Source organism: Anas acuta, chromosome 14 (genome assembly GCF_963932015.1).
Source record: "Anas acuta chromosome 14, bAnaAcu1.1, whole genome shotgun sequence".
Lineage (NCBI taxonomy): Eukaryota > Metazoa > Chordata > Aves > Anseriformes > Anatidae > Anas > Anas acuta.
The window spans coordinates 11,846,580-11,861,999 of NC_088992.1; the positions used below are offsets into that span (position 1 = coordinate 11,846,580).

The 15,420-nt window shown below is 46.2% G+C and overlaps 1 protein-coding gene across 5 annotated transcripts in view; it reads right to left on the reverse strand.

The window, feature by feature from the left end:
• PSD2 (pleckstrin and Sec7 domain containing 2) overlaps positions 1 to 15,420 on the reverse strand; it is an 84,358-nt gene that overhangs the window by 14,460 nt on the left and 54,478 nt on the right. For 4 of the 5 annotated variants that reach the window (XM_068698675.1, XM_068698676.1, XM_068698678.1 and 1 more), the window contains 5 exons: positions 13,734 to 13,794; positions 7,865 to 7,955; positions 6,772 to 6,815; positions 3,073 to 3,263; positions 1,822 to 1,892 (listed from right to left, as the gene is read on the reverse strand). In XM_068698675.1, coding sequence (XP_068554776.1) covers positions 1,822 to 1,892; positions 3,073 to 3,263; positions 6,772 to 6,815; positions 7,865 to 7,955; positions 13,734 to 13,794 — 458 coding nt within the window. The remainder of the gene's footprint in view (positions 1 to 1,821; positions 1,893 to 3,072; positions 3,264 to 6,771; positions 6,816 to 7,864; positions 7,956 to 13,733; positions 13,795 to 15,420) is intronic. The other variant, XM_068698677.1, reaches the window with a different exon arrangement.

Here is a 15,420-nt window from a genome sequence, read left to right on the forward strand (position 1 = left end):
CAGCTATTTGTCTCTGCCAATCTCATCCCCACTCTGTTTTTAAATTCTAAACTCCTAATATTAGCATAACAACCTATGTTAATAAAACAGCCAGGACAGATACTGTAGCTAGCCTTGTACAACAAAGCCAAAACCCAACCCCTCCGCCCTCTTCAGCAGCAATGAAACTCTGTCTTGGTCTCACTGCTCCTTCTAACACTGTCAAAGCAGTCAGGAAAACCTTCAGTAAACTGGATGTTGGTCCAGCATGGCAAGAAAATTCTATCCCGAATGTGTATTTCATTCCAAATATATCCCCCTCAACAGACTCATACCTAGACCTAAAAGTGCTTGGTGAAAAACTCATTTAAATCTAACTGCTTCCTGTGATTTTGATGAACTTACTTTCTTTTTTTTTCTTTTTTTTTTTTCCACAGAAAAAAAATGACCCAAAAAAAGGTGCTAGTTAAATCTTCATGCATCATCCATGGTCAGCATGGGGACCTCTTCATTGAGCTCCACATGGAGACTTGTGTTGAGAAAAGAAGCTGGGATGTAAAAAGAGTGTCAGTGACCAATGATTTCATGATGGCCAGACTTAAGAGTGCTAGAGATGATCTGGGCTCTCCTGTACACTGCAGCTTCCCTCAGCTGCTGGAAAGAGTAGCGAGGCTGTTAAAATACCACTTGGCTAAGAGCAATCCACATGGTAAATTACAATTAGCTGCTACCAGATTTCTGTTAGCTTTGTGACCTGTGCCATAGGATCTGGCAAAACATGAGAATTGTTGGGTTGTGCTAGGAACAATGAGTCATAATTCCATACTGCCCTGAGGATCTTTCTGCCTTTCTTATATAATCCAAAGTTTGTTTACTCTCATTGCTTTGGAGATAATACTGCAATACATAGGAACATCTACCCACAGGGAATGCTGTTTCAGCAAGGTGAGTTCAATGGGTTACTGAACAGCATGTGCTACTAAAGTAGTTCAGACCTAGTTCAGTGGGTTATGCTGCTTCATGATGAGTAGACATTTGGCACCCCTGGCTGGCTCTTATTAACATTCAAGTGATGTCCTATTAAGGCTCCTTAATATTTCCACAGAAAAGACTATCCATGGAAATCTTCCTAGAATCCAAGGGTTTTCAAAGGCAGAGAGGTGAATGCCATAGCATGCATGTAAGGTCTTCCATGGTAACTTTGCCTCCCATGGGAACCTGGGATTTATACTCATGTTGACTCAAAGATGGCTGTGGAACAGGGGAGCTGGAGAAAGCTATGGAACGGAGATGAAGAGAGGCAGAAAACATCTCTTGGGATCCCATGGAAGGACCCAAATTGGCAAGGTTGAAAGGAGACAAAGAACTTTCAGCATGGGGAATTCCATACCAGCCTCACAGGAGGTACGCATGCTCAGGTCTATGCCAACTAATAAAACAATAGCCAGGACAAGACTGGTCTGATGCTCTGCCCCCTCCACTTCCTAAGGCATGTCTCACCAACATCCTAATTCACCTTCTGTTCAATCATGCTCCCCAGTATCCCTTATTTGTTTATACTTCTTGCTTACACCTCTGCAGAAGTCTTGCCTCTATATTTCCTCTTTCATATTTCTTCCTGTGTGACCTTCTTTTGAGGCTGTGCCCTTAGCATGAACACCATCATCAGTGACGGCAATCTCCAGCTCTGTATACTGGTCTCTGGAGGAGCTCTGTATACATCCACACATGCATTAGGACAGTGATTCTCCTCTGCATGCATGTATGGGCCTCCTACTTAGGACAGCAGGACTGCTTTGGACACAGCATGAAACAGCAAATGGGACAGTCCACCACAGTTACCTTTTGTAAATAAAGGATGGTCCCTTTAAGCACAGCATAAAATTTCTTCCAACCTCTTCTTCCTCTGGGAGCTAAAAAAGGAAGAACAACTAATTATACACACCTGCTTCTGTCATTAGTACTTGACCTTCACATTTCTGGCAAAACCAACCCTTTCCTGACCCACCATAGGCATGTACTGATGCCCGGACCTCACACACCTCCAAGCTACTGCTTATGAGTGGCTTGTCATCAGGGACATGTCAGTTGACAGAAATGGGAGATGCAGCCTCCCCATGAGAACACAAACAGGTCAAAACCAGAGATGAGCAGGTACAGACCTACCAGTGGACACATACAGGAAGTCTCTCTGTTCCTCCAGACATGGGTTTGTATTCTGTGAACTAAATGCTTGAGGAACAGAGACCTTCCCTGAGCTCCTCTGGTTTGGATGAATTAGGCAGACATACCCTGGCTATGGAAGCTTCAGTTCCAATGAGGGGGGAGCATTACCACCCACCATCTTGATGGACCTGGGGAAAGAGAGCTTGCTGGAAGCTGGAGAGGGGTGGGAGGTGAGGGGAGCCTGTCTACACCACCACAAGAGAGCTGGTCCTCCAAGGCATGGGCTATTAAGAAAGTGCTGGAAGCAGGAGGCCTTTGGTGGTAATCTTCTCTACTCAAGACTTTTAATTGGCTGCAGTGACTGGGCCATCAATATCAATTAGCAAAAGAGGTCATCCAAGGTTTCATTAAGCACTGCTCATTAACGGTTCCCAAATATATTTCCATTTGACTTTTGTGTAATACCATATACTGACAGCAGAGCTATGAGACAACCTGTTCACCAGCACCCTGCACATGGCAGAATATTGACAGGGCCAAAGCTTTGACAACCAGACTGTCCCCAAGGTCAGTGTTCAGGTGGACAATTCCCGTACAACTAGCCTTGACCTATTGCTCATAACGTAGGAGTCAGGGTTATGCCCATGAACAGAATGGAAGACCAGGTCTATCTGTGTGGGACAGGCACTGTTAGGTTCTTTGCCAGTGGTAGCAGAAGACTGAGGTCTCCTGAAACCATCCATATCTGCAAATGCCTCAAAAAACCCTCCTTTCCCTGTGTGCTGGTGCTCATGGATCTGGGGGGGGTCTCTTTTGTGTTTCCTGGGGTACAGTGAGGAAATGCCACTCCAGCAGGAGAGCCAGGGAGAAGGCTTGGGCAGGGCTTTTTACTTCCTGGGGCACATCTTCTGTCCCATTAACACGTACTTCTCTTCCCATCCATGTCTGCATGGGTTTTGCGCGTGAGGACACCGTGCTTGTAGGTGACTGCATTCAGCGCTTGGGGGATGTCCAGGAAGGGGTTGCTGCTGTCAACAATCCTTGTCACTTTCTTTGCACTGGCTCCAAATTTGTCGTCTACCAGCTCCGAGAGTGATTTCCTCAACTCGTCCTCATCACTTGGAAACAAATTCAAAGAAGAGATTGAGTGGAGGACATGTGGGTGGGGTCACAGTGTGCCCTATTTGTTTTGGTTTAAAAAGGAGTTATTTATTACAAGACTAGTCAAGAAAGAAAAGGAAAGGAGACCCAGAGACTGTAACACACCAAGTGTGCCAATGGTGGTGATCTACATACAGCAGAAAGGAGCATGGGTGGCAGGTTAACTGTCCCAGTGGCCTCACTGTAAGGTCACTGAAAGCAAGAAAGGGTTAGGTGCTTGTCTGAACACCAGGGATCTTCAGACACAGCACTGCTGAGGACTACATTCATTCCACAGGGAAAGTCCCCAACCCTGTGCATCACATTCAGAAATTTAAAGTGGTCTTTGGCTGAGAGCCAGGTATCACAAGGGATTCTCAACCTTTCCTGAGGCCACAACTGGTGTCTCCTAGATACTGAAGAAGCTTTATGAATGTCCTCAGTATCTCTGAAGCACCAAAGCTCTGAAGGCATTAGGGAGATGGGCCACTTTAATCAAACAACAGACTCTGGAATAGGTTATGCATCTCTCCCCATTTGTGTCCTGAGGGAGAGCCAGGAGAGAGCAAAAAATGCTGGTGATTTCCATACAAACTTCTCACAGATCTCCTGGTCATGGACTCTGGACGGCAGGGGCTGAGCAGCAGAAAATGTCCAATGATTCCTCCAAACCTACCTCTTCCTGTTTGAAGTGAAATCTAATTTGGCACATAGAAACTAGAACCTACATGGGAAGTGGTATTTTCCCAGGGTTTGTGGACATTAAGGAGGACAGCAAACATGGAATTTCTGCCTGTCGTGATACTTGTGTCTAAATGACGTGGTCACCCCAGATTAGATCAGATTAGATTAGATTGGGAACAAACCTCAGATGAGGACTGAACCAGAGTTTAAACCATTAGATGGGATATAAGCAAGAAAATACCACACTTTCCCACCTACAGCTAATACATGTTGAAAGCATCAGACAGCTCTTGGAAGAGAAGGAAGATTTCTCAGCTCTTGACACCCACAGGAGTCCTGGGGCCTAGGCAGTGCCCAGACACCACACTTGGCTGGGGAGTTAGTGGGGACCCATTCTCAGAACTGCACCAGAGACCCCCCTGAACTCCTGCCTGCTGCTGGGGAGCAGGCCGTGTGTCTGCCTATCTGGCTGGGCTTCATGGGCAAGTGCATTGACTCGCTGGATGGCCACTGGGAGAAGGCGGAGGGTCTGGTACCCCGTGTCAGGGAGCATCTATTTCGCATCAGGGGAGCTGAGGGGGGGCCTCACATTACAGCCTGTGATAACGCAGGACACCCTGCAGCAAGCAAGGCAGGTCACAGGCCTGAGTGCAGCAAGCAAGGGGGTGCAGGAAATCACACGGGCAGGGTGGCAGGGGCAGGAGAAGGGCTGGATGCTGCCGGCTGGCTCTATTTGTGCCCTGGGGGTGGCTATCCCTCCGACGTGCCCAAGCAGGGCAGCGTGAGCTCGCAGTTGTGTAAACGCCGCCCGCAGCCACCCAGCACATGCACTCCTGCTGAACTCCTTACATAAAGCACCCTGCGGGCACCCGTTGTGGAACCAGAGAGCTCCCTCTGGTGACCACGTCCACCCACCGACCGGCCCTCCAGGGCTACATCTCCACAGCAGCGCTCGCCATAGTGTTTTTCTCACGGATTCGACATAAGATTGTTTTTGAAACCAGTCAGGAGACTTCTTATGTCTGCGAGCTCAGCCCAGGTAGCTGGGGATGGAGGTGGAAGCAAGCCATGTCCAGACACTTTTCTGGCAAGGACAGGGTACGGTGAACATCAGATGATGGAGCTAATGGCCCAAAAGGTCCTGCTCAGTCTCACAATTCTCTGGAGACAAAACAGGTCTGAGGCCAAGTGGGAGAAGAGAAGAGGTGTTCACTGTGTTACCTTAAGGCCCTGGGTCTGTCATGGGCTTTTATAAGGCAGAGGTAAGAGTGGGGTTGTAATGGGGGTAGGGAGCAAACATCTCCCGTCTCCTCGCTGAGGGTCCTGGCCTGTGCTGTAGGCAGACGGTGGTCAGCAGAGAAGGGGAAGAAGGGCTGAGGAAGGTGCTGTGTGAAAACATCACGGAGGCCACCATGCTAGCTGTTCCCGGACTTGTCACCTTGTTTCGGGGTAACAGTAGGTGAGTCAGGTGTCTGTGTAAAGCTGAAGGGGAACAGATTTATTTTCTTTTATTAGTGATCTGCAGGAAGAGACAGACTGCATTTGAGTTTGTGGATTGCATAAAACTGGGTTGTGCAACTGATATTTGTGAGGGCAGGACCACCATGCAGAAGACCAGGAACCTCACTAAATGCAGAATGCACAAATGCAAAATATTCCACTGGTGTGGTGTGGTCCTGCAGAAGGATATGCTGGGACTGACTGGCTGGGGAGCAGCTCTGCCAAAAAGGCCTTTGGGTTTCTGCCAAACAGCAGGGTGAACAAGAGCCAGCAATGTGTCCTGACAGAAAGAAAGACCAAGAGCATTCTGGGCTGTATGAACAGCAGCACGCTGAGGAGGCTAAGAGAACTGATCATTCTCCTCTGCTCTTTACATCATATCTACATACAGCAATTTTGTTGAGCCTCAAATACAGGGAAGACATCAACAAGCTGGAGAGAGTTCAGCAGAGGCCATCAAGATGCTCAGAGGCTGAAGCACTTGCCCTGTGAGAAGTGACTAAGAACTGGACTTGTTCAACCTAGAAAAGATATGTCTTTGGGGGACCTCATAGTAGCTTTCCAATATCTATGAGGAGGTTATCCAGTAAACAGAGACAAGCTCTTCACTGGAGGACAAGAGACAGTGGCTGTGAATTGAACCAGGGGTTTCAACTGGGTGAGAAAAAAATGCCACTACCAGGATAATTAAACACTGGTGCATAGACCCAGAGGGGCCTTGGAAAGGCCAGAAAACCCTTGGAGGTTTTCAAGATGCAGCTGAACATAGCCCTGAGCATCTGGTCTGAATTCAACATTTGTCAACACTTTGAGAGGAAGCTGGGCTTGAGACCTCATGAGGTCCCTTCCAGCCATAACAATTCTCCCACAGTGATTCCAGAAGGAACTGTGTGGAAGAGAAGGGAGGTCTTGGTGACCAAAGTAACCCCAGATCTTGAGTTTCTCGAGCAAAGACCATGCTCTGAAGCACCTGAAGAGGGACTGGCACTTTCTGGGCATAATAGAAAATAAAGGGGACTTTCCCTTCATTTAGATTGTGCCATTTAGATTGTGCCAACCTGAATGATTCTATGATTCTATTCTGTGATTCTATGGAACCTGCACCCACAGACTGCCACCAATCTCTCTGTCTGCTTTTGTGTCTAAACCATAAATAAACCCAGTTTGCCTACAGGAGGGATTTTAGTACTTAAGAGCTTGGCAGGAGATGTTCTGAAAACTTCTGGAGCTAAAAACAGGGTTCAAGACTTGTCAGCTACTTTGAAAGATATTCTCTTTCTAAAATGCTTAACATATACTTACATGGCCCATTCCAGCTTCTCATTCTTGATGGAGTTATACAGTGTCTGCAACAAGAACATGGTATTAGCTGTGTCTCTAATAGTAGACATGTCTGGTTTGTGGAGATCATCTCTTCTACACCCTGTCTGTGTTCTCAGAGAGTTACCTTCACTTCTAAAATGTCCTGGAGAAGTATTCGCTAGTGAGCAATACAACTGCTGTCTTCCCAAACCCTTTGTTATCTATAGTTTGGACTGAACATGTCAGGAGTATAGGTGTTTGGCAGCCAGCCTTGCTGAAGAGCCCATTCATGATATTTTTGCTAAATTCTGGGTGCTGAGCCTAGTCCTGAGTGAACTCTGGCCTACACAAATTTGATAGAAATGTCTGGTATATACCAAAACACCTCCTATGTCTTAACTAGGGGAAAGGGACAGTGGAGGCTTGAACACTGCCATGAGAAGCAGGAGAGGGATGAATAACTTTGTGGTTCAGCTTTTCCAGTTTCTCCCAATGACTCCTCTGAGGCACTAGGAGGGAAAGAACGGGCGAGAAAAGCAGAACGCATGGGTAGCCCTCACCATACTGAGGAATGGCATAGGGTGAGGTCTGCTGGTGGGGAAGTTTATGTCCAAAGCTTGTCATGACATTCCTGATGTGAGGCTAGCCCTTTCAACTTCCTTCCATACAGCAAAAAACAGAGCAGGCTGATGTACCTGTGGCAGGTGGAGAAAATGGTGGTGGTGCTAAATCACATGGAAGGAGAAAATACTTTCTCTAACCAATCTTCCATGTTACTGAGCTAGTTATCTTGGAGTACTACTTATAATTACATGGAACTGAGGGCAGAGAAAAGTATCCGTGCCAGACAGACGTATTTCTGGTACTTTTTTTTTAATGTACATTATCTGGTATATCACAGAACTACCATGGTGGGATGGGACCCCCGGCATGCTCTGAGGGCAGATAAATCCCGGAATAACCTGGGTTACAATTCTAATGAAATAAATGTGTGATAGAAAATGCTGACTCAAGGGCTCTGAGTGTCATGGTAGGACTTGGTTACACTGCCATAATAATGACAGTATCCCACTGTCTATGTGTGCCATATTACCTTCAGCAAATCCTTTGCAAAGTCCTTCCCATCATTCAGCCCATCCAGGTTTGCTATGAACTGTTGACATGACATCTTTTTGCCAATATTCTGCAAGGCAAAGAAGCAGCACATTAAACTTCTGGAAAGTTTTGACGTAAATGAGACTGTTTTTTAAAGAACAATTTTATATGTAGTAGCAAGGCCTGGGTTTGCCTCAGAAACTCAAAGCTAGATAAGAGCACATCTTCTGCTCTTATTTTCTATTGGGATCTTTGATTTATTTGCTCATGCCAACAACAAAACACTTAAAATGATCTCTTCTAATTGTATAGATAAAACACCTGAAAACAGCCTCCAGGTCTCGCTCCAAACTTTCTCATTGATTTCACCTCTGGCCTCCAGGTTGGCCCTGGTACGAGGTCTGTGCTTCGAAACTCAAGACAAGCACTCAAACCATCTTTAAATATTGGAACTGGGATGGGCCTCCAAGCTTACAGTGTGGGAAATTGTATGAGCATGCAGTGTCAGCACCTGAAGACAACCAGCGCTGGACAATGATTGATGAAAACTGTTATTTTCATTGTTGTTACAAGGAGAGATAATCCAGCTACTGGTACTGTGTGAACTAAGGTGCTGGGCTGTGTGAGGGCAGTGCACAGACAATCTCAGTCATCACCAGCTAATGCCAAGATAAATTTGGTGCCAATACTGCCAGGTCATCTGGAGTTTGTGATATTAGTCTGTGACATCTGTCTTCCCAAACCTTTTACCCCTCACCATATCCAGGTCACTTTCTCAGCCTGCAGGGGTTGAGGGGCTGGAGGCAGACAGCCTTTTTCCTTGACTCCCCCTGCAATCGTACCTTTCCAAAGGACTGGAACAGAGGTGTGGAGGGGGGCAGTGAGAACTGTAGGGTTCAGAAAAAGGAGTCTGATATCACAAAGGAAAGATACATGTCTCCAGTGTCATGCCATATCGCAGCCTCCACACCCTCAAGCAAAGTCCCCAGGAACAGCTCTTGTGGTGATACCACATGGAGTGGACAATGGAGGTGGTGAGAGGAGAGCAGGAGAGATGAGGTACCACCACTGGTCCTAAGGTTGAGCAAGGGCCCCACTTAGGGACTCAATGAGGAAGAAAAGGAAAGCCCTCACTGGAAGGGGATGAAGCTGCAACAGACGATATAAGAGGTGCCCCACACAGTAAGGTGTGTTTTCTGTGCAAGAAAATAATGTCTTGAGAGAGACTTATACCAGAACCCCCTGGGGTTTCTTCCCTGAGGAAAGCATTGGCAAAAAGTGAGGCACTGGGATTAACCCACAACAGCCCCCCCCCACCTGCCATCTATGTATGCAGGGAAGCTTTTTGGCCATGCATGGAGCTGGTGCTGCCTCTGAGCAGCTTTGAGCATTTCTGTCTGAAATTCTTGATGATGCCTCCTGTCTCCTCCATGAGAGGTCAGGGAAAAGAGAGAAAAAGCACTGTTATGAATCTGCAGTGCCTCAGGACACTGCAGTTGGCACAGTACAGCACAGCATGAGGCTCGACCATCTTTGCTTTCTCACAGGAAAGCCCCACAGCTGCTGTCCATAACTGGATCCCGTAGCTAAATGCTCCTGCCGAACAGTGCTCAGTGGCTGAACCTGGCATGGGGAACCTGCTGGGAAGCCTGCAAATGTTTCTTCAGCAGAGGGAGGGCAGGTTTGTGTACTGGCTGGTTGGTGAATTACAGAAAAACAAACAAACAAACAAACAAACCAGCCAGGATCACAACAGACATGGGGGTGGAGAAAGGAAGGAGGGTGAGAAAACACATTTTTAAAAAGGGGCTTTGGAAGATACTCAGGTGTAGCCTGGTATTTCTTGGCTGTTTCCAAGTCCCAGCATCAGGAGGCTGTGCAGGTATGTATGGATGAGGGAACACTGGGTGCACAGTGGGAAAAGAAATGCCATGTGAAAGTCCCAGGAGAAGGAGCAGGCTGCTGGTGGCCAGAGGTCATAAAGGGTGGCTATCTGGGGTCTCTCCCCAGCCCTCCCTCTGTAACGGGTTTGAGTTTCTGGCTGGAGGCACCAGGCATCAAACATAGGTACAAAGTGGTGAGTGGAGTGCATCCACAATGAGCTTCCCAGCATAAGCATCCTGCCCCTGGCAGACCCTGCTTTTACTCAGGCTTTCTTGACCTTCCTCAAATACCTATCTCCTGGGCAAAACAAACAAACAAAAAGACAACAACACAAACTACACATATGCTGCATCATGAGGGTGAGGGTTGCTGGTCTGACTGGACAAAGGGATCTGGTAGTGGATTTATTCTAGGCTGCAGAATCAAAATCAACATGCTGCAGGGAATGTTCCTACAGACTTTGGATGACAATGACCCCAAGACCACACAAAGCTGGTGTCACTCTGCAGGTGGCTCCAGTGGCTGTTTGTCAGAGCACTTCAGCTTTCCGAGTGCTACTAACACACATAGCTAATGAGAAGTCACAAGCTTGTCTCAAAGGACGATATCATAGTGTTTTTAAGACAAATAGTGATGCATGTGGTGTTAGGAGCTGCCACGGGTCCCATTTTTATGCTCTGCCCAATGGCCATGAGAGCTGCTGGTTTGCTTTTTGAAATGAATGCTTAAGCTCATTGCATTACAGTGTGAGAATACGAGCTGGGCTTCAGCAAAGTACTTGGTACTCTGAGGGCAAAATGTAATCGAGAGTGCTGGTGATGAAGAGGTGTTGATTTGTCACTGTCCTTCCATGGCAAGCAGTTCTGAACAAGGAGGGAGAAAGATATGCGATGAAAAGGAAACATCTCCAAGCTTTGTCTCTGAGGGTCAAAGATAGAGCACAGGAGTACTTTGTCATAACATCTCCTGGAGCTCAAACAGCACCAGCAGAGCATTGTGCAGTGCTGGAACAACCTGGTTTATATTAAAAAGCTTGCAACGTTTGCTGATAACTGTTGGCTTTTAACAGCAACTCCAGAAATCATGTGATTCTATGAAAATGGAGCACCTCATTTTAAAAATAGTATGTTTGCAGGACCATATCAAAACAGGGTCTGAATGTATCTGCAGTAGAAAATCAACAGTACTAAAGTAGAACTATGGTGTGTCCATGTGCAAATCTCATGTTTTAAAGCCAGTCTCATCACTTTTAGGCCTGAACTCAGCATATGTGATCATCAGTACTGGGATGGTGAACTAGCCCACTGTGGAGACACTACTGTAGACAATTTGCCATTTAATGAGAAACATCAACTCCCCCTTCTCCTAACCAAAGGGATGTCCCACTCCGTGGCAATGTACAGGAAAACACTGAAATACACACACAATATTAAAACAAGAAATTTAAAAAGAAAAAAAAAAGTGATATGTAATATACCAACAGCATATTTAACAAAACAAGGAGTGAGAGATCACGCCACACAGTTCCAGGTATCCTGCAATTTCTTTGCACAAGGAGGATTTTATGTGACTCATATCAGTTGCTAATGGGCTACCAAGTAGTGAAGGACACTCACTGCACAACAACTTAGGAATCCGGACAAACAAAATCTCTCTCTCTCTTTTTTTTTTCCTTTTTTTTTTTTTTTTTAATTTTAACACAGAAAAAGAAAATGAACCAAAATGAACAAACAAAAAAACCCAAGTCAAATGCTAGTGCTTTAAAGTAAAACACTAGAATGACTGCACTTACCACCTGGTAAAGGATTAAAGAGCAGAAAGAGAGGTTCCAGAAGCAGAAGGAGGAATAAAAAAAGGAGGAGAAGGAGAAGAAGAAATTAATGTTACACATGGAAAAATAAAGAAAAGATTTTTCAAAGAAAAGTTCAGGCATTTCTACACCTGGTCAAAAGAAAGATGCATTTTTCCTTGTCTAGATAGCATGAGATAATTTCTTCTCACCAGGTCTACTAGCCAGCTTGTCAATGAAAAATTGAAATGATAAGGTTTTGGAGGCTTTTTTTTTGGGGGGGGGGGGAGGGGGGGATTGGTTTTATGTTTGTTTTTAGTTTTCCTTTTCAATAATTTCCACCTTCCCAGACACTTTTTGGATTTTTTTTTTAATTAAAACAATCAGACAAAATTATTTTCCTTTTGAGTGAAGGTGTGTTTTGTCTTCTGCTGTTGTCTGCTTTTGCTGTTGCAGTAAATGCCTTGATAAAAGTATTTCCTTGGCTCCAAACTTTCCTGTTGAAGGATGAATGTTATGTCAGACCCTCCCGGAAGCTGGGCCCAGCGCTGTCCCACCACATGCAAAGACACTTTCCTAGATATGTTAGTGGCAGCCATGTGGGAGTGAGACAGGGTGATACTGGTCACAGGCTGCCTGTTCCCAAGAGGATGAAGTTGTGGCAGCTGTAGCCAGCCTGGTGTAGGCCACAGTGCATATCTGGAAAGGATGCTCTTGCTGATACCAGTAATTCCCTCCACCGACTGCTGTGTTCAAACTTTGCCACAGTGTGTAATGATGGGGAGGGTCTCCCAGCTGGACTGTCAGGATGGTACCGGTGAAGCTGGTGGCCTTTGCATCTTTGCCATCATAGGTGAAGAGCACTCATGCAGTGCCATCTTCTTACCCTTACAGAAACAGGCTCTTCTCAAAGGTAATTATAAACCAGTATACAAAAAGTGAGGTTATGGCCTACTGCCATCTCATTAAAAGGCTCATAAAGATAAATCAGGGCAAGTCTCTGCAGATGCACAACTACTTGTTACGAGCCGGAGGTAGAAGAGGACTCCGATAATACAGCTTGGAAATCATGGGACTGTGGGGCAGAAAAAGGGACTAAAACTAGTGTAGGTTTCATATGTGCAGGCTGCTGTAACAAGCCTTACACACTTCCACGCACCCACACCCACACCCTCCCACCTCCCAGCTTCACAGAAGCCCAGGGGAGTCTGTGGCTCCAGGTCTAAGATCTCAGAGGGGTTATGAAAGAAGGTGCTTCAGTGACCTGAGACTGCAGGAGTTCCCCTAGTTCTGTGCACAGACTTCTGAGGCTCACAGCCATGCTCTATGTCTGTACCACAAGGCTGCAGAGCAGGAAGGAGATCTGTATAAACAGCACCTACATCTTCCCACAGCAGTGAGCAGGGCACAGTCTGTGCATACACCCAGCTGAACATTATGGCAGGGTTCTCCAAGGGAACACAGCATCCCAGTGTGTCCCTTATGCCCAGTCCCATCTCTCTCTGCAGTGCCTCTTCCTCCTACTCTGCTCTCCTCTCTATACACTGGGAACAATCTAGTTGACGTTTCAGGAATAAATCCAACCTATGCATAGCCTCCGCTGTTTTCCATCCAGCCACACCTTTGGGCAGTGAGCTCTGCTCACACAGCTCTTTATCCAGAGGCCTCTCTGATGTGATGCTCTCCAGTAGTTTTCTGTAATGTCTTGGGGAAAAGGAACAGCTGGGATTTGCTTCATGTTCTGGGAATGAATGATCAGATCTGGTCCTGTAAGAAACTAATCATTCCATTGCAGCAGTTTTGCAGATGAGGTGAGTGTCACATGTCTGAACCACCAGAAAAAGCAGCACAATTGGAGCTGCTGTTTGCCACTCCACAAAAACTGGTGGCGAGGACTTCTCCACGAGAGCTTCTGTGGCAGGGCTGATGTATGAAATAGGCCCTGGAAAGAAAGCTGCATTGCCTGTGCCTATGTGGGATAACTGACATCAGATGTGACTTTGGCTTGAGTGTGCAGTGACAGTAAGAGAAGGTCTGTCCCCAGGACTGGCCCCAGCACCCACAATTTCCCCTGGATCTGGTCAGAGTACCCTCTGCCACCCTATCTTGATTTTCCAGAAATGCATACTGCTTAAGGGCAAAGACCTCTACACTAGATGGGAAAGAAGGAAGGACGCATCTCCAAGTACTACTTACATGGCCATGAAGATCTGTGTTTAGCAGCATCAGGGCACAGGTGAGTGTATGAATCCCATCTGAAACACAACAGTCAGACAGATATTATTATTCTCCTTTCCACAGAGTTTCAGTGTTTGCCCTGTTTTGGCAGCCCACCCATTGCAAAAGTAAGATTACTTGCTATGCCTTTGGCCTTAAAAAATGCTTGTTTCTTTCAACTGTGCATGGTAGTTTAAAAAAAAAAAAAAAGATACCAAAAAAAAAAAGATACAATTTTTCCTCTAAAACTTTACCCTTTCCTGAAATGATCACCAGGGAATTGGCTTGAAAGCAATTTTGTCAATGGCTTTATAAAGATCAGACTTTTTGCTGACCCCATCTCTATTTCCCCCATGTCCACTTTGTGCCATCACCAGTGCAGAATGTAGCAGAGACTCTGGGAAACAGAGTACTTTAATCAAGTTTCCCCCAGCTGATGACAGTCACCACACAGGTTTGTCCTGAGTTTTTTTAGCCATTGTTCCTGTGCAGTCTGCAAGCTCTTCAGTCCTCCAACAAAATTATTACTACAAGAGAGTGCAGAATTTTTGTCTCTCTGACAATAAACAAACACAGTTTCTCCTTCCATTTGAGACAGCACAGCACCCTGTTCTGTGCCAGCTGGGCTGGTGGCTTTAGTTATTTCAAAACCATGCTGAGTCCTTAAGCTGCTTAAGGTCAGGAGTCTTGTCTGTCTCCATGCACCACCTCACGGCAGGGAGATGCCTCATACTCCAGCACTTGAACTGGTTCACACAAGGACCACACAAAGTGGTTAGGGAGCACCAGGGAGAGGCCAAAGTGCCAAAATACTATAGCCTTGGCCTCTGAACCTGCTCTTTGCATGACTTGGTGTGCTGCTTCATGGACCAGACCCTGAGCACCTCATGCTCACGGCCAAGCTCTAAACACTGATAACTAAAGGCAACCAAAGACATGCAAGCCTAGGATGAAGGTAACTGAGCACGTTAGTTTCTCTCTAGTAATAACCACAGTCTGAGAAAGGAAGGGTCTCTTGTGGGAACATCACATCTTTCTGTTTGAGAACTGGTAATTTCAGGGACTTGCTGTCACTGACATTCAAGAGAGAATCACCTCTTAAGAAAGATGCTTCCTCACTTCCACAAGAAGCAGCTTTGGGCTTGGAACAAAATATCTTCCTACTGTGTACTTTGGATTCTCTTAGGGATGTTTGGGGCTGACATTTTCACTTTGCTTTACGGCATTGCTTGGGTCAGGTAGACCATGCCCTCCGTGGCCTCCAGGTGGAGCTGATGTCCCAAAACATGCTATTCACTTGCAGTTGCTTGGCTCAGCCACACTCACATTTTCTCTCTGATAAAACAGTGCCATAGCACATACATATAACTGTTCGACATCTGGCCCTTTTCAATAAAGGAGAGCACCCACAGTGTGTCCAAGCCACAACTCTCTGGAAGAAAGCCCTACAACCCCACTCAGAGGTCAGCAAGTCAGAGCTTCTGCCACCCTTATTTGCAGCATCCTGTCATGCAGGCTGAAGCAACCCTTGGTTGTTGCAACAGTTTTGTCTCCATCAGTGGAAGAGTAATTGAATCAGCACATAGAAATGCCCTGAAAGGGCAGGCTGTAAGATCTTCACAGCCACCAGACCATCTCCAGACCAAATTGCTTTGGCTTTATCA